Source organism: Vitis riparia, chromosome 4 (assembly GCF_004353265.1).
Source record: "Vitis riparia cultivar Riparia Gloire de Montpellier isolate 1030 chromosome 4, EGFV_Vit.rip_1.0, whole genome shotgun sequence".
Lineage (NCBI taxonomy): Eukaryota > Viridiplantae > Streptophyta > Magnoliopsida > Vitales > Vitaceae > Vitis > Vitis riparia.
The window spans coordinates 10316923-10333513 of NC_048434.1; the positions used below are offsets into that span (position 1 = coordinate 10316923).

General features: G+C 36.3%; 1 protein-coding gene across 5 annotated transcripts; it reads left to right on the plus strand.

The window, feature by feature from the left end:
• The first annotated feature begins 6504 nt into the window (after positions 1-6504).
• LOC117913391 (2-(3-amino-3-carboxypropyl)histidine synthase subunit 1) lies at positions 6505-15169 on the plus strand. 5 transcript variants are annotated; one of them, XM_034828357.1, is made up of 3 exons: positions 6505-8041; positions 13210-13382; positions 14542-15169. In XM_034828357.1, exon 1 carries the CDS (start codon positions 6564-6566, stop codon positions 7947-7949), a length of 1386 nt encoding a protein of 461 aa, XP_034684248.1. In that variant the 5' UTR covers positions 6505-6563; the 3' UTR covers positions 7950-8041; positions 13210-13382; positions 14542-15169. The 5 variants fall into 5 exon arrangements, with proteins under 5 accessions (XP_034684248.1, XP_034684250.1, XP_034684247.1 ...); XM_034828359.1 differs by having other exon boundaries at positions 14549-15169; XM_034828356.1 differs by lacking the exon at positions 13210-13382.
• Positions 15170-16591: the final 1422 nt, after the last annotated feature.

The window sequence follows — 16591 nt, forward strand, 5'->3', positions numbered from 1 at the left end:
GGCAACCGGTCAACTGGTTCCCTAGTCGGTTGAGCCGATTGGCTAGTGCCTCGACCGGTTCATCATTTTGGCCTCGAAAACCTATCCTTTTCAATTTTATTTTTTTTTAACACTTAAGCAAGGTCTTTAGGTAAATTAATATGCCAATTTTGAAACGTTTTGCGTAAGGTACATTTGATAAAATTCGGGTTTTAATAAAATTGTAACTTTAAATAATAAACCAAGTTTTCAAAGATGCATGAAATGATATGTAAAACCTAAGTGCACCCATGCATTCATCTTACATTTGTTTTCTATGATTAAAAGTCTTCCAAATGTCTCAATCTTGTATCCATTAGATCCTTTGACGGATTTTCAAATTAATACTTGAGATTCTTTACAATTCAAATCAATTAGTAACTTAATCATGATTTGTTATCATCAAAACCTAATTAGGAGAACCCTTGGGCTAACAAAAACAAATATAATTAAAAGCAAAAAACATTCATTCCTTTTTCTAGCTATCACTCTCCTCCCAATTACATTCTTAGTCAGCCTTCTCAAGCTCTTTCACCTCCTTGATCTCCTCGACCTCTTCTACCTCCTCATGACCCAATTGTTTCCTTGATTCAAAAGTAGAGTGACTTACAATGTAAAAGATAGAATGATGGAAACTAAGTGTCAAGGATGATAGAGGTAATATTGAGAGGTTGATAATTTCTACATCATTATATTATAGATTCTAGTTTATAGGAAGTCTACATATAATGGATAGTTAGCCATAGACTTGAGAAATTAATTAAATTGGATTTAATCAATTTATTTATCAATATAATTTTCATGGAATACTAAAATGTAATTAATTCTTTATATTAAGATGTTGAGTCAACTTCAGAATTGAATATTGATGAAAGTAGTATTTTTCTATGAGTTTTAATGGTCTCCTTTTTGAGATTGCATTCCTTGGTGAGACGTTATTTTAGGAATTTATGAGTTTCTTATTTATAAGTGTGCATAAGTATATTTTGGTAAAAAGGCAAGGTTTCATAAAGAGCTTATGAATGATATTGTAAACCCCTTAAAAGACTAATGTTTTTTTTTTCCCTTTAGCTGGGACCACCCAAGGAGGTTTTTTTGGGCATTCATTTTTCAAGAGGTGGGGGACCCCTCTCCATGCATAGATCCCAACTGCATGCACACGACAAGTGGTGAGGAATAGCAGCCATGGTGGTGGTTGAGGAGCCCATACTTGCTCATGGGATGAACAGGAAAGAAGGGTGGCTTGCCAAGGAAGATAGAAATAGAAGATTAGATATCTATGGGGAAGGAAAAAGAGGAGAAAAAAAAGAGGGTTCGAGCAGAGAAGAAGGAGATGGAGAAGAAGGGAGCGTTCCCAGGTATGCCGTTGATGACCCCTTGCTTTTCTTTATCATCTTATTGTTCCATTTTTTTCTTTCTTTGGTTATTTTCTGGTTACTTTTCCTTTGATCCAGATGTGGGTAGCTAGTCATTGATGTATTTTTGGATGAGGTTTGAGTTATCAGTATGCTTTGATATTATTGGTTCATGCTTTGTTCATAAATCTTCGTTTATCACTCACATCCGAAGTCACCATACCCATTTTTTTTTGGATCCTCTCATACCCATCGTCAACAGCACATACCTCTCATGCTCATGTCTCCACTGTCAAACCCATACCCTGAGCCAATCTTCCCCACGTCCAATATCTTAGGCAAATCCACCATTCGGCCATCCATGATACTCACCCGCTCACTCCCATGCACCCCTATTTTCATACCCATTTTCTTTCAAACCTATCATACATGCCTGACACCACATTTTTTTTTCTCTCTCTCTACGTTTTCCATGCCCACAGTCTCTTTCTAACTCTCCACTCTTTCACCCTCACCACCCATCAGAAACACCACCCTCTCATTTCCATCATCTCTTTCACGTGTATGGAGTCTCATGCATACGACCACCCCAAGCACCCTCCATGTTTGCTTAACCCATCTCCTCATGCCCGTCTTCTTTTGATACCCATTTTCCACACAGGCATGGCTACCCAAGCCCCCTCCAAAGCCATTACTAAAGTCTCAAAGTCCACCATTCCACGTGCATGGGGACTGTTCATGCATGTCGCCACCCTCCCTCTCTCCATCACCACCTTCTCTCTTTATATCTTCGCCTCCACCATCACTCAGACCTCTTTGTGTGCGAGCCTTCTTCAATGGCTAGAGAATGGGCAGCAGCCAAGCGGCTTTTCATTCCTCACGAACCTCGCCTGAGCCGTCTTTGGGGTTCGGCGCCGCTGCTTCAGTTCAAAGCGCCGCATGGGTTAATGCTAGATGAGACGACCATCAAGACCGGCGTGTTTAAGGTTGTCAAGGAGGCCATAGGCGGGCAATCAACGCTTGGAATGGCTAAATTTTCTACTGTTGTTGCGACGGAGCTGGAGATGGTGGCTCTCACCATGGCGTTCAACCGTGGGGATGCAGGTGGTGCCGGTGAAAGGAGGTATTGAGGACGTCGTGCTCTCTTGGTAATCCCACGCGTGATGGGTGCCCCATTGTCGATGAGGGTGGAGCCACAAAAGCTCATTGTTTCCACTTGCACACGCCTCCTTGGCGGCGGGCGTCCTGGGAGAGTGAAGAGAGAGGGCTTGAAGGTGGCTACCAAGAAGGTTGCTGGTGAAGATGATGGTGCCCAGGTGGAGAAGTGGGTTGTGATGGAGTTTGTGTTGGTGATGGGCTTGGGCTTGCCCATGATGGACATTGGGCTTGAGGAGAAGCCCAGCCCAGGCATATTGATGGAGGGCAATGTTCTCTTAAACAAATGGGCTGTGTTGAAAAGATGGGTGTCTTGGGCTTGCCCATGGCACGAATATGGGCTTGAGTTTGGAGCCCAGCCCAAGCATGTTGATGGGAGGCCTCATTGCTCCTCAAACTAGCCACCCTCATGGCCCAAGTCCATGCTGGGTTAGCCCATTTGGCTGCCTCAATTCTAAAAAAAAAAAAAAAAAAAAAAAAAAAATCTCTTAACCTCTAGTCTCCATAATCTATTAATTCATTATTTAATTTTTTTTTCCATATTATTATATTTTTACCTACCTTATTTAATTCGACTTGAGCATAACTAAAGGATAAATTATTAGGATTGAATATACACAAAATAATTTGTATTGTACCTTTTCTTCTTTAATCATGTCTAATCACCATATATGAAAACTTTTATATAAATTAACTCATATTGGACTCGATGAATTTACTACATTCTAAACTCTAAATCCCATTTTCAAAACTTAGGTCTTTAAGTAATTTTTCAAAAATCTCATGTCTTAATTTAATTTTTCTATAATTCGTTTAAATCTTATTTGCATCAATTAGAATTATTACCACATATTTATCTAATTATTTAAAGTCCAATCCTTCAAAACTCATGTCTTAATCTAATATTTCAATAATCCGTTCAAATCTCATTTTCATTAATTAGAATTATTATCATATATTTGTCTAGTTATTTAAAGTCTAACCCTTTCAAAAATCTCATGTCTTAATTTAATTTTTCTATAATTCATTTAAATCTTATTTACGTCAATTAGAATTATTATCACATATTTATCTAGTTATTTAAAGTCCAATCCTTCAAAAGTCTCATGTCTTAATCTAATCTTTTAATAATCCATTCAAATCTCATTTTTGTCAATTAGAATTATTATCATATATTTATCTAGTTATTTAAAGTCTAACCCTTTCAAAAATCTCATGTCTTAATTTAATTTTTTATAATTGGTTTAAATCTTATTTTCATCAATTAGAATTATTATCACGTATTTATCTAGTTATTTAAAGTCCAATCCTTCAAAAATCCCAGATCATAATTTAATCATTCAATAATCCGTTTAAATCTTATTTTCATCGATTAGAATTATTATCATATATTCATCTAATTATTTAAAGTCCAATCTTTCAAAAATCCCATGTCCTAATTTAATTTTTCAATCCTAGAAATTCCATTATTAGTCTAAATGTTATTTTTGTTAATTAGAATTCTTATTCCATATCTATTTATTTATATAAGGTCCAATTCTTCAAAAATCCAACTTTCGAATTAAATTTTCAATCCCAAAAATTTTACTATTCATCCCCAAAAATTTTACTATTCATCTTTATTTGCCTAAATATTATCCTCATTAATTAGTATTATTATCCTATATTTATCTATTTATTTCAATAATTAAAGTCCAGTTCTTCAAAAACCCAACGTCCAAATTTAATTTCCAATCTCAAAAACTCCATTGTTCACATTCCGCTGTTTAATGATTGTTTTCGTTATTAACGCTATCTCATCCATTTACTTATTCAGTTAATCATATACCGAAGATCTCACCCCTAAATATTTTCTTAAAATTTCAATTTATGAGTTTAATCTCCAATCTATAAAAATTTCATCTCTCGTAATTATTTACCTGATCTTTATTATTTCACCATCGTCACTATCCCATTCATTTACTTATTCACTCATCCGTTTATCCACTCATTTAAAATCCCGAACTCTCAAATCATTTTTCAAATTTCCAACCTCGTTCAAATTCAATTTCTAAAATTCTCGTTCTCACATTTAGTTTCTAAAAGTCTGATATTCAAATAAACTCTAAAATTCCAATTTTTAAATAACCTTCGAGACTCCAATTTTTCAAATAAATTTCAAAAATCCGATTTTCTCTCCAATAGTTTTAATTCCATTCTGGTCTTCAAACAATCTTCTGTTCCTCTTGATTTTAATAAGCATGAACGAATTTTTCATAATTTCAAAATAATGGAGTCTGTGACATTAAGTCATGCAAAAATAAACGGGCTGTGGTGGGGGCCCAACATGGGTGTCTTTATGATCGATTGATTGATTGTTTGATTTAATTATCATACATGATTGATTTATCCTACTCTCTAACATGCATGAGATTATTCCTAAATTGTGCACTAACCCTCTCTATTGATAACGTATGGTGGCTCGTTGCCTAGGTATGTACCCATTTTCCCCCTAATCGTTGTCTATGCATATCCCGATTCTTATATTTGCACGATCATTTAGGATATTCATTGATTTACTCATCGATTGTCACGTCAGTTTTATTTTATTAGTAGAGACCCAACTTTAGGGACTTAGAGGGGTGCTATGACCTTTACTGTACCTTCCCGATAAATAACCTCAATTCCGAACCGGATCCGGTTTTTCATAGATCACATTTTCCAAAATAAGGAGTCGCACTTAAGGTTTTCTTTCTTATTTTGTTTACCCTTTTAAAAATAAAACAAAAATAAGTGGCGACTCCAAGTCATTTTCTTAATCAATAAAAACCATTTTTCAAAATGAAAATCGAGCTCGCCATCGAGTGGAAGCGCATGAGCCAAAATGCGGGGTCCACATATATTTTTAGATTTGATTATTTAATTAATTCAAATCCAATATGATTAATTAATTAATTAATTAAAACCCAATGGATTAGATTAAGTGGTCTAAACCTAATATTGGTTTAAGTCACTTAAGTCCACAAAGAAGTTTATGTAAAGTCCCTTAAGGGTTCAAGGTTAGAATCTTTTATCCATTGTCTCCCGGAGAGAAAACCCTAGCCTCCATCATTGCAAAGAGAGAAGTCCACCATTTTCTAGTACTACACTTCAGTAGAAATCCTCAAGTGGAAGATCCCTAGATTTCGATATCCACTTTACCAATTGAATTTAATTTGGAAACATCTAGATCAAAGGTAAAGTTTTTAAAACCCCTAGATCTAATGTTTTAATTCATATATTTGCTTTTGTTGCTATTATATCTCAGATGATAGATGCATGCACAACCTTCAATCCAAGGTTTGAAATGCAGTTTTTCCAAAATATTCTAACATTCACTAATAGAAGGGGCTCTCCTTTAAGGATATGTGAGGATCAAGCCTTGGGAACGACAATGGGTTACATAGTCATCAAGAGGGTGAGTAGGAGCAACAATCCTTCTTCTAAGATTAATTGATGTGATTACCGGACGACACTCCTCATCATCAAAGATGAGGTCGTTCTGCCCTTCTAACATCTCATCAACGACTTGGGACCAGTTAGAATATTTAGGTTGGAATATGCTCAAGATGAAATGAAAATAATAAGTCAAAGTAGTTGATCCTTACACCACAATTCTAAGATAAACAATCACAGGGTTACAACTACGAGAATCTCTTTCTAAAGAGGGAAGGATTTGGTGAAAGCGGTCACAAAAGTGGATGTGTTAATATAGTAGAATCTATTTTGATCTAGCATACATTGCATAAATAAAAAAACATATTAGAGACTATTTGTAATGCAAAATATGAAAAATAAAAGAATACACATATAAAGACATTATTTTTTTTCTTAGCTTCTAATCCCAATAATAATAATATATATATATATATATATATATATATATATATATATATATATATATATATATATATATATTTATTCATGAGATGGAATTTGTATATTGATTTCAAAAGCGAAGTAAAGGGTATTATACTCTCTTATGCCTAGAAGTGGAGATTCATCGTGAGAGAAGCGATGGAGCAGCAGAGAGACACGGTTCTTGTACCCTCTCAAAACCCTAACCCCGTCTCTTTCACTAAGAAATCGTCATCTTCTTCAGGGCCGAAACGCTTCGTGAAGAACCAGATTCCTGACTCCATCATCAACAATGCTGCTCTCAACGCCGCCATTGCTCTTCTCCCTTCCAACTACAACTTCGAGGTCCACAAGTGCGTGTGGCGAATCCTCTCCTCACGCGCCAAGCGCGTCGCCCTCCAGTTTCCCGAAGGTCTCCTCATGTACTCCCTCCACCTCTCTGACATCTTCACCTCCTTCGCCGGCGCCGACGACTGCCTCGTCCTCGGTGACGTCACCTACGGTGCCTGCTGCGTCGACGACCTCTCCGCCGCCGCCCTTGAGGCTGACCTCCTCATTCACTACGGCCACAGCTGCCTCGTCCCCATCGATGCTACCTCCATCCCATGCCTCTATGTCTTTGTCGAAATCGCCATCGATGTGGACCTCCTCATTGGTACGGTGAAGCTCAATCTCCCTCCCTCCGGGCAAATCGTCCTTGCCGGAACAATTCAATTCTCCTCGGCCATCCGTGCTGCCAAGCCCGAGCTGGAGAAGGCGGGGTTTAGGGTTTTGATTCCACAATCGAAACCCTTGTCTGCGGGGGAGGTTCTAGGTTGCACTGCGCCGAAGATCTCCAAAACATCCTTTATCTCTGATGACGTTGTTGTTGTGTTTGTTGCGGATGGGAGGTTTCATCTGGAGGCTTTTATGATAGCGAATCCGGCCATTAAAGCTTACCGATATGATCCTTACATTGGGCGTTTGTTGTTGGAGGAGTATGATCACAAGGGCATGAAGGATTCGAGGAAAAATGCGATTTTGAAAGCGAGGGAGGGGAAGAATTGGGGCATTGTGCTGGGGACATTGGGGAGGCAGGGGAATCCGAGGATTCTTAATAGGTTGCAGGATAGAATGAGGGAAAAGGGTTTCTCTTGGACGGTGGTTTTGATGTCTGAGATATCTCCAGCAAGGGTGTTACTGTTTGGGGACTCTGTGGATGCTTGGATTCAGATTGCTTGTCCTCGGCTCTCCATTGATTGGGGTGATGCTTTTGGGAAGCCGTTATTGAATCCATTTGAGGCTGAGATTGCTCTTGGTTTTATACCTGGTTGGTGGGAGAAAGCTTCAATAGCTAATTCAGATTGCATCAAGAATGGATTGTGTTGTAATGATAACTGTGACAATGGTGTTTGTGCAAAAGACAAGGTTGATGTTTCCCAAGACTATCCAATGGATTATTATGCCCAGGATGGAGGGGAATGGAATTCCTCTTATGCCAAAAAGTCGACCCGGCCTTCTCGGAGAAATGTTTCATCTTGTACCGGTAATGGTGCCATCTCCTAATTATCAATCCAAGAGGCCACAGTTACATGTAGAGATGCCATTGCATACAATGTTGTGCTTTTGATGGAGGACAACCAAATCTCCCAATTCAGGTTCTTATAGATACAATTTTTTTTAACCTTATTAGTAATGATATTGTTGCTGAATATTTTTCTGTTCCGCTTTCATTTTTAGATTGTGATGTATTCAAAATTACAGAAATGGTATGTTTTTTGCAATAACTGATGGGGAAGTGATTTTGGATTTCACTTATTGGGAATCTTGTTGGTGGATAGAGGAGTTATGCAAAGTCAGTTTCCTGTAATAGGCTGTCCAATTTTTCCTGAAAATTTTGTCCAATTTTTAGACATGGCAAAATTCCAGATAGTATCCTGCTTATTTTTAAACAATGTTCAGCACTCACAATTCTGATGGTGGTCTCACCTTGATCAATTACATTGGTGAGGAAGACATTGCTTCATCAGTTGGCCTTCCTTTTGCATTCTCTCCATGCTTAGTTATTTGGGGAGTCCAGGGACTTCAGTTTTCATTTTTCTGCCTCCTAACCTCTATCCACTCCACAGCATGGAGACTAGTCGAGACAGACCCCAAGACAGAAAAGAGATTAATTGTCACTGTAGGTGACTGGATTCTTCAGAACTGAAAGGAGTAGAGAGTTACAACCTGACATGGTGTCGCATGGATGAGTGCCCCATTTGTATGTTCAGCTGTGGATCTGCTTGTATTCTGATTGAGGCCATTTTATAAAGGAGGCTTTTCTATGTATCAGTGAATAAGTGGAGAGCTCTTGATATAAATGAATTAATCTGAAGAATATTTTGTTAATAATCTCTCATTTTGACACATCCATCTTATCTTTATATATTTATTTAAACTACAAATTTAGTATTATTGGCTAACCAGAGAATGAAGATTTGCCTCAGTACGCATTTAGAAAGATACATCATTGTTCCAAAGGGCTTGAAGGATTGCTGCCTCCCAAAGCAACTGGAACATCAAAAACTATTGTTATTGTTGGACAATTTTTTAAAAGGCTAAAGGCAGTCTTGAGGCATAGGCGTTTTACCCAAATGAGGTGAGATTTAAACCTTGAGGCAGAATGAGGCATAAGTCTCAACTAAAAATAAATAAATTAAAATGAAAAATCAGAAAAATACTAATAAAGTCACTAGAAAATGGAATAACCAAAAAAAAAGAAAAATGTAAACTTCATATTATAATAAAATTAATTTAATTTTTTTGTTGTTAATAGTTTTTTATTTAGTTACTGTGAAAAGAGAGAAAATGGAGAATCCCTAATTATTGTTATTGAAAAACTGTAAAGACTACACATTGGACTTGGGTATATATATACATGTTAGTGGGACCCACAATACAATAAGGAAAGAAAAGGAAAAGGAAAAGTAAATAACCTAAATAACTGTACACTATCAAACACTTACTTTTCTCTCGTATAAAATTTAGCTCTTTCGCATAGTTTCATCAAATAATTTTCAACATTACTATCACTAGTAGGATTCTCTTAGGAGTATAATCATATTCAATTGCTATATTATCCTTCCAATTAGAGTTAATATCCACCAATTCTTCTTCTTTGTCTACCAATTGCAGTGATATCTTTTCTTATCTATCAATAATAAGATAATGATTTATATATGAAATCAATCATTGGGACATTTAACAATTCCCCTATTTTTTCTTGTCAATCTCTATTTTCCCCTTGTATTTAAAAGGTCAATTGGAAGTTTACTAAGCCCTTACTTTGTAAAAGATTTAATCAAGTTGGGACTCAATGTAATTCATCAAAGGAAAAAAAAAAAAAAGTTGGGACTCGATGCAAAACTCATGAAATCTATATCAAAAGTCCACAAAAGCATGGATGATAGAACCTATCAATTGAATATTGAGGTTTAAACTTCTTATAAAATATATGTTAAAAGCCTACAAAGGTTAAAAACCCTTTAGATGTTTGACCTCAAAGCTATAAGCCTCGACCGATAGAGGTTTGCGCCTCAATTACTTTAACTGAGACTATAGCCTCAATTGCCTTAATTGAGTCTATAGCCTCAAGGCTAATTCGTTGAGCCTTGTTTTGAGCCTCGCCTTAAGGCGTAAGCCTCAATCTCGATCACTAAAGATTATATCTCCTCTATTAGCACTTAGGAGATTCTTTTTTTTTTTTTGATACGTAAACCAAGTATGTATTAAAACAGAGGCTAATAGCCACACAGCATACAAGAGATATACAAGGCAACTATAGCCTCTCAACAAAAAACAAAAGAGACCAAGAAGACCTCACCCCCCCTAAGTAGATGCTATCCACTCTAGAAAGCCTAGAAGGGAGAGGGAGTCATCTCCAATATCCAATCTAGACCAACCCCACAAATTACAAACAAAAAAATTCTTTAGCTTTTGAATATGTAGCACACCCCCCTTGAAGGCTAATCTATTCCTCTCTTTTCAAACCGTCCAAAAGATACATAATGGGATGGACTTCCAAATCTTTTTCTTTTTTTTTTTCCCACAAAAGAACCTCTCCAGCTAAATAAGACCTCCTTTACAGTTTCTGGAAAGACCCACTTAACACCTCAATTACTTTAACTGAGGCTATAGCCTCGATTACCTTAATTGAGGCTATAGCCTCAAGGCTAATTCGTTGAGCCTTGTCTTGAGCCTCACCTCAAGGCGTAAGCCTCAATCTTGATCACTGAATATCTCCTCTATCAACACTTAGGAGATTCTTGGATTTAGATTCAAATACGCACCAAAATGATCTAATAGACCTCTTATTTTAACAAGGCTTTTCTGCACATCTCCCTGAGCTTGATTTTTAGTTTCCGTTAATCTTATATGTGATCCTGTGGATTATGGTGATTACAAATCATACCTTGGGAGGACTTCCTGTTTGTACACGTTTTTTCATTCTTTCATTGTTGTTACTTGTATTCTTCCTTGTTTTTCCACAGTTGTGTCCCTTTGCAATGAACTCCTTGCAATGACTTTTCTTTGTGGGGCCTTCCCTTGCATGATCGAGGCTTTAACAATCTTTTTAGTGTGATTAATATCTTGTGGCATTCATAATGCTTAGACTGGTTCCCCTCTTTGTATGCCTTTGTGGCTGTTAAAGAGGTTTGGTTAGTGGAGTTGTGGGACTCTTCGGGAGAAGAAGGGGTTTGGAGCCCTAGGTTCTCTAGGCCCTTCAATGACTAGGAGGTGGAGGAGGTGGAGAGATTACTTTTGACAATTCAAGTAAGGAGGCTTAATCATAATTTGGAAGATAGAGTGTTGTGGAAAGAGACTAAGGATGGGATTTTTTCTGTCAAATCTCTTTATAGTGCTCTAGTTTCAAGAAGTGTTGTTTAGTTTCCTAATAGCATCATTTGGAGCCCCTGTGTTCCTACTAAAGTGGTTTTTTTTGCTTGGGAAGCCTCTTGAGGTAAGGTGTTAACTTTGGATCAACTTAAAAAGAGGTGGTAGACTTTAGCTAATAGATGCTTCCTTTGTTGTGCAGAAGAAGAGTCTATTGATTATATTCTGATTCATTGCACCAAGGCAAGAATTTTATGGGAGTTATTGTTTGCTTTTTTTGGCGTAGTTTGGGTCCTTCCTTATTCGGTTAGAGATACCCTTCTTGGTTGGCGTGGTATTAACATGGGCAAGAAGTGTAGTAAGGTGTGGATGGCAGCCCCTTTGTGTCTTTTTTGGGCGGTTTGGAAGGAAAGAAATAGGATTGCATTTGAAAATGAGGAGCTTTTGATTCATAGGTTGAAAAATTCTTTTGTTTGTAATATTTGGTTTTGGACTAAGTCGATTGTAGATGAAGGACCTCTTCCTTTAATCAGTTTTTGTGATTGGTTGGGTTCTAGTTGAGGACTGGTGATTTTTTGTATCCCCTCTTCTTTTTGTTCTTGCTTTTTGGCGCCTCTTGTATACCCCCCTGTATGCTTTTGGGTCAGCCTTAAGGTGCCCTTTTTTCTAATATATTTTTTCTGTGTGTTTACTTATCAAAAAAAATAATGCTTAGACTGGTTCCTTGTCAAGGGATTCCCTTGCAATAGAAGTGGCCACTTCAAACCTTATGTCCTTTCCGTGTTGGAAAATTCTCTACTCTATGATGTATTGAGTGGAGTCAAGATAAGTTTTAGTTTTGTGTCTCTCACTTTTTGATCTTCATTTTTCTGTCCCTGGCACATAATTGGCTGTTTTTTGCCTTTCCTTTGATCTTGGTTTGGTTGGTACTAGTTATGATCACTATATGTAGAGTCATAGACAAGGTCATAAGATACTCTTCTGGGTCCATATATTTGTTGGCTCATGCGAATGGGCCTTCTGGACTCAATAGTTTCTTCATGGCCAGTGAATGGAATAAGACCTGGGAGATTGTTAGTCTCCTTTTGAAGATTATCACTGTTGTTGTATCATTCCATTTTTCAATCGTCAAAGTCTAATCGCTAACTTTTTTACATAGTCTTGAATAACTCTGTTTCTAGTTTCTGAAAAAGATTGAACAATGAGTCAGATATAGAAATTTATGATAGAACTTATAAAGCTGGTGGGTAGTTGATGAACCAGAAAGGGCAGGTTTCTATAAGTTAAAGGAGAAGTCTTTGCCTAGTGATGCATCTTGTCCAAGTTCCAAGGTGATTACTTGTTGAAAATGCATGCTTGTGCTTAGAACAACTCCTTTTGGTCTTCCAAGGCTGTCAATTGATTCTTGCCTTCCTTATCAGGCTGGTAAATGATCTTAGCCCGTGTGATTATTGTTGTTTAGAGCAATGCTTGGAAAAACTCCATCTAGGCTTTCATGGCCATCCCTCCATCCTATCCTTATCAAGCAGCTGCTTGGCCATCTTAGTTCATACCTTATTTTTGTTATGGCCTTTTGTATTTGATTCTGCACACATGGAGCAAATTTTGCTTGGTTGAGCAAATGTCATTTTGAATGCTATACTTGGACCACCTGACCCAAGCTGTCTAGAGTCTAGAGCCTGCAAGAATACTCTGGCAAGGGAAGAGTGTAGGGACCCTAACAGGCAAGTTGACTTACTCCTGCACAAGGAGTAACTTAGGCTGTTGCTTGTACCTTTCATTCAAAGTTATTGTCCTTTTCAGTTTTGCAAGCACCAATGGAAAAATACTACTCTAGGATCTCAATATGAAGTGGTGTACTTTTTTGGTTGATTCTAATGGCTCTGTGGATGCTGAGATGACTTTTAAGATTATTGACCCAACATTACACTTAACGATTCCACCAATGCAGATTATCAACCTGAGAAACTGAGGAATAAAGGTAGTGGCATCAGACATAGAGGACCAGTTGCCGACAAGGAAGTGTCTCCATGAGATCTCTCTTTGAAATCAATGAAAGTAGGCCTGCTTAGGAGTCCATGCTCAAGTGAGTGCTTGGTGCATGGTAAAACAACTTCAGACATTGTGAATCTCACAAAAACTGATGACTGAATGCATATCATGACAATCTTTATAATTTTCTCCAATTGTGCTTTATATTCCTCTGGGACTGATCTCTTATTTACCAACTTGCAATGCTTGTCATCCTTGTAAAGTTTCCATGCCTATAGACACAATTATATCAAAATACAAGACTAGGGAATTTAAGGAACACTAATCATGTAAGAGCTCAATTGCAATGATTAAGGTTGATTAATGCAAGGTAGGTACTTATACATATAACCTATCTTTCTCGAAGCAGATTTTTTAAACTCATTTTTGAAGATATGGGGATAGGAGAAAACCCTTAATGACTTTTCTTGCTTATGGGATGGTAAGAGTACTATAATTTTGGAAACTTATCCATTCAAGCGAGTATTTGGTGATCAACCTTCTAATTGCACTCCCTGCATTCAAGGACTACAACACCATAGCTGCAGGTATCAAGGTTCTCTTATAAATGTCCATGGATTCTATATTCAGGTGCAGTGAAACCTCTGAAACATATGAGATCTAGAAATAGTCACCCTTACAGGTGGAGATAGAATATAAGCAAATGGTGTGTAATCTACTTGCTTTAGGCAGCAGGAATATGTTTTAGTTCTAATCTCAGTTGTGGGTTAAAATGCAGGTCCGAATATATATGGTGTTTGTACTAGTCTAATGTGATACGAACTTGTGTTCTCTCAATACTCAAAATTCTAATATCTTTTATTTTTCCTACACTGCATGGTGAAATGAATAGTTTTTTCATATAAGGCAATCAAATGCATAGGGATCATTGAACACTGCACGGTCATAGTGCAACTTCCAGTGTTCTCATTGTTGACCACAAGGGTATCCTATTTTCTGTTGAAGACTGTTCATCAGGTGTGTCTTTTTCGTGGTTTGATTTGATTTGATCTGGAAGATGATGAGTTCATGATACTTGCTTTGTGTACTTGAATTTAGAGGCTGTGACATGAAGTTGATATATGATGAAATGCTTAAATGAGTGGTAACTCAAACCAAGCTTCTAGTTATTTTCCAAATTTCAAATTATTCACAGTATCCAATCATTTGAATTCCAAGACCCCCCTTTTTTTTTTGGTTATGTTTTGACTTGATTTATTTTAGTATTCTTATGTAGTTTTCTCTTGCCCAGAAAACAGATGGCTTTTACTTCCTCTGTCACCATAAGAATTCAGAATCTTCTGTTCTTATTGGAAGTGGACCTCTTGATGTATATTGCTGAAGAAGACCAGAAATTGCAAGCATTCTATACATGGGTTACCCAGTTGGGGTAGTGCAAAAATGCTGGGAGAAATTCATCTTTGGAGATTCAACTTTTAATTGAGGTTGGTATAAAAAAGTTTGAATGTGTTCATGACAAATCTAGATGCCGCATGGAAATGGAATCATCTAAATTCGTTTCGCATAGCATCTGAGGGTGTCCTTGAATGGACAATATAGTCAGCATTAGAAACAATCAGGGGGTAATGAATCCTCCCTTGAAATCCTAAGATAGTGAAAACAAACACACTTCAAATACCATTTAGAACATAAAAGGATGGTTTGAGTTGAGCATGAATTTATTACTATTCAGGTTGAGCTATACAGTTTACTAACTTCAAGTTGCAGGTGTTACCATTTTTCAGTATTGAGCACTGTTTTTCCATCTCCTTATGCTTGTGTGCATAAATTATGGTAATGTAATTGAAAACATTGAGCTTCACCTTGAGAGAGGTAGAAAGTACTTGGTATATGCGGTATATAATTGTATTCATATTCTATCATGTTATCGAGAATTGGTTGACTGTAAAAATAAATAAACTGATAAAAATTTCCGTAATAATTTTCAAATGCAAACAGTTTTTGAGATGACAAAAAATGAATGGGTGATTTTACCATATTGGTATGATAGTGTGGAATAAGGGATATATTGGATACTTCCATACTTTCTCGTAGAGAAGTTGTGCAAGAGCATGACAGAAGTTTTAATTCTAATTTCTCCATAATACTTCTATTTCACTGTTCCTCATGGCTACACACTGTGGTATGGTTCCATGAAGGAAGGAGAAAAAGGATGCTTATTTTATCATAGCAATGAATTTTTTTAATTTCTGCAAGAGTTATTTTGTGGAGCCAACATTTTATGCAGTGGAGGAACAAAATATGCTTCCGTGTATAGGTTGAATTTACTGTATGAAGGGAGTTTTTGAGTCTTAAAAACGAGATGGGGGGTTCTTCCTAGCGTTGAATATCTTGAGACATGTTGTCACTGAATCACAGTGACGAGGAATTGGATAGGAGTGTGCTTTCATCATCGAATGGAATTGTTATTTTTTTCACGCCTTTAGGCTATGTTTGGGATTTTTTTTTTTAAATTGAGAATTATCCACCTGATAAAATCCCTTAAATGACATTTTTTTTTTAATGAGTCATAGAAAGGATGTAAAAGAAAAAAAATGAAAGGAAAAATTATCCAAGAGGATGGCTGACATTGATATAACACTTCAAAGGGTGAATTGTTTTGATTAGGGCTAGGGAGGTAAGGGAAAAGGGAAAAAAATTTCTTTAAAAGTCATGCAGGTTAATATTGGGCAAAAATATCGAAAACAACCTCTAATAATTTAAAATGGTTAATTTTAGCAATCACTAATAACTTAAAATGATTAATTTTATTTACTTTCTTTAAGATTTTGATTAAATATATCTAGTTCTTATAGGTTTGAAATTTCATTAAATACCCTTATTATTTTGAGTGATGTGGGTAAGTGAAAGTTAGATGAAATAGGTACTAGTTGTATTTAAGTAGAACCTAAGAGATGTAAATGAAATTAACTAGTTGTATTTAAGTAGAACCTAAGAGATGTAAATGAAATTAACCCTAACTTAAAATAACAACATTAGCAAAAATCTCTCAAAACACTATGATAAGGTGATATGATACTCTATAATAATATCACATCCTTTTGTTTATAATCCTAAACATTTCACCTATCAAAAAGAAAAAAAAAATCCTAAACATTTCAAATACAACATCTAAAACAAATTAGGTTATTTGGGTTATAACAATATTATTTAGTACAGTAGATATTGTTTTAATATTAAATATATTCTCAAACTTTACATATATATATATATATATATATATATACACCCCTTTAAGAGCTTCAATATTACACATATTTTAAGTGCATTAAGAAGGAAGT

Excerpts from the sequence above, each read along its gene's own strand:
- LOC117913391 (XM_034828357.1), top strand. The coding sequence starts at position 6,564 with ATGGAGCAGCAGAGAGACACGGTTCTTGTACCCTCTCAAAACCCTAAC.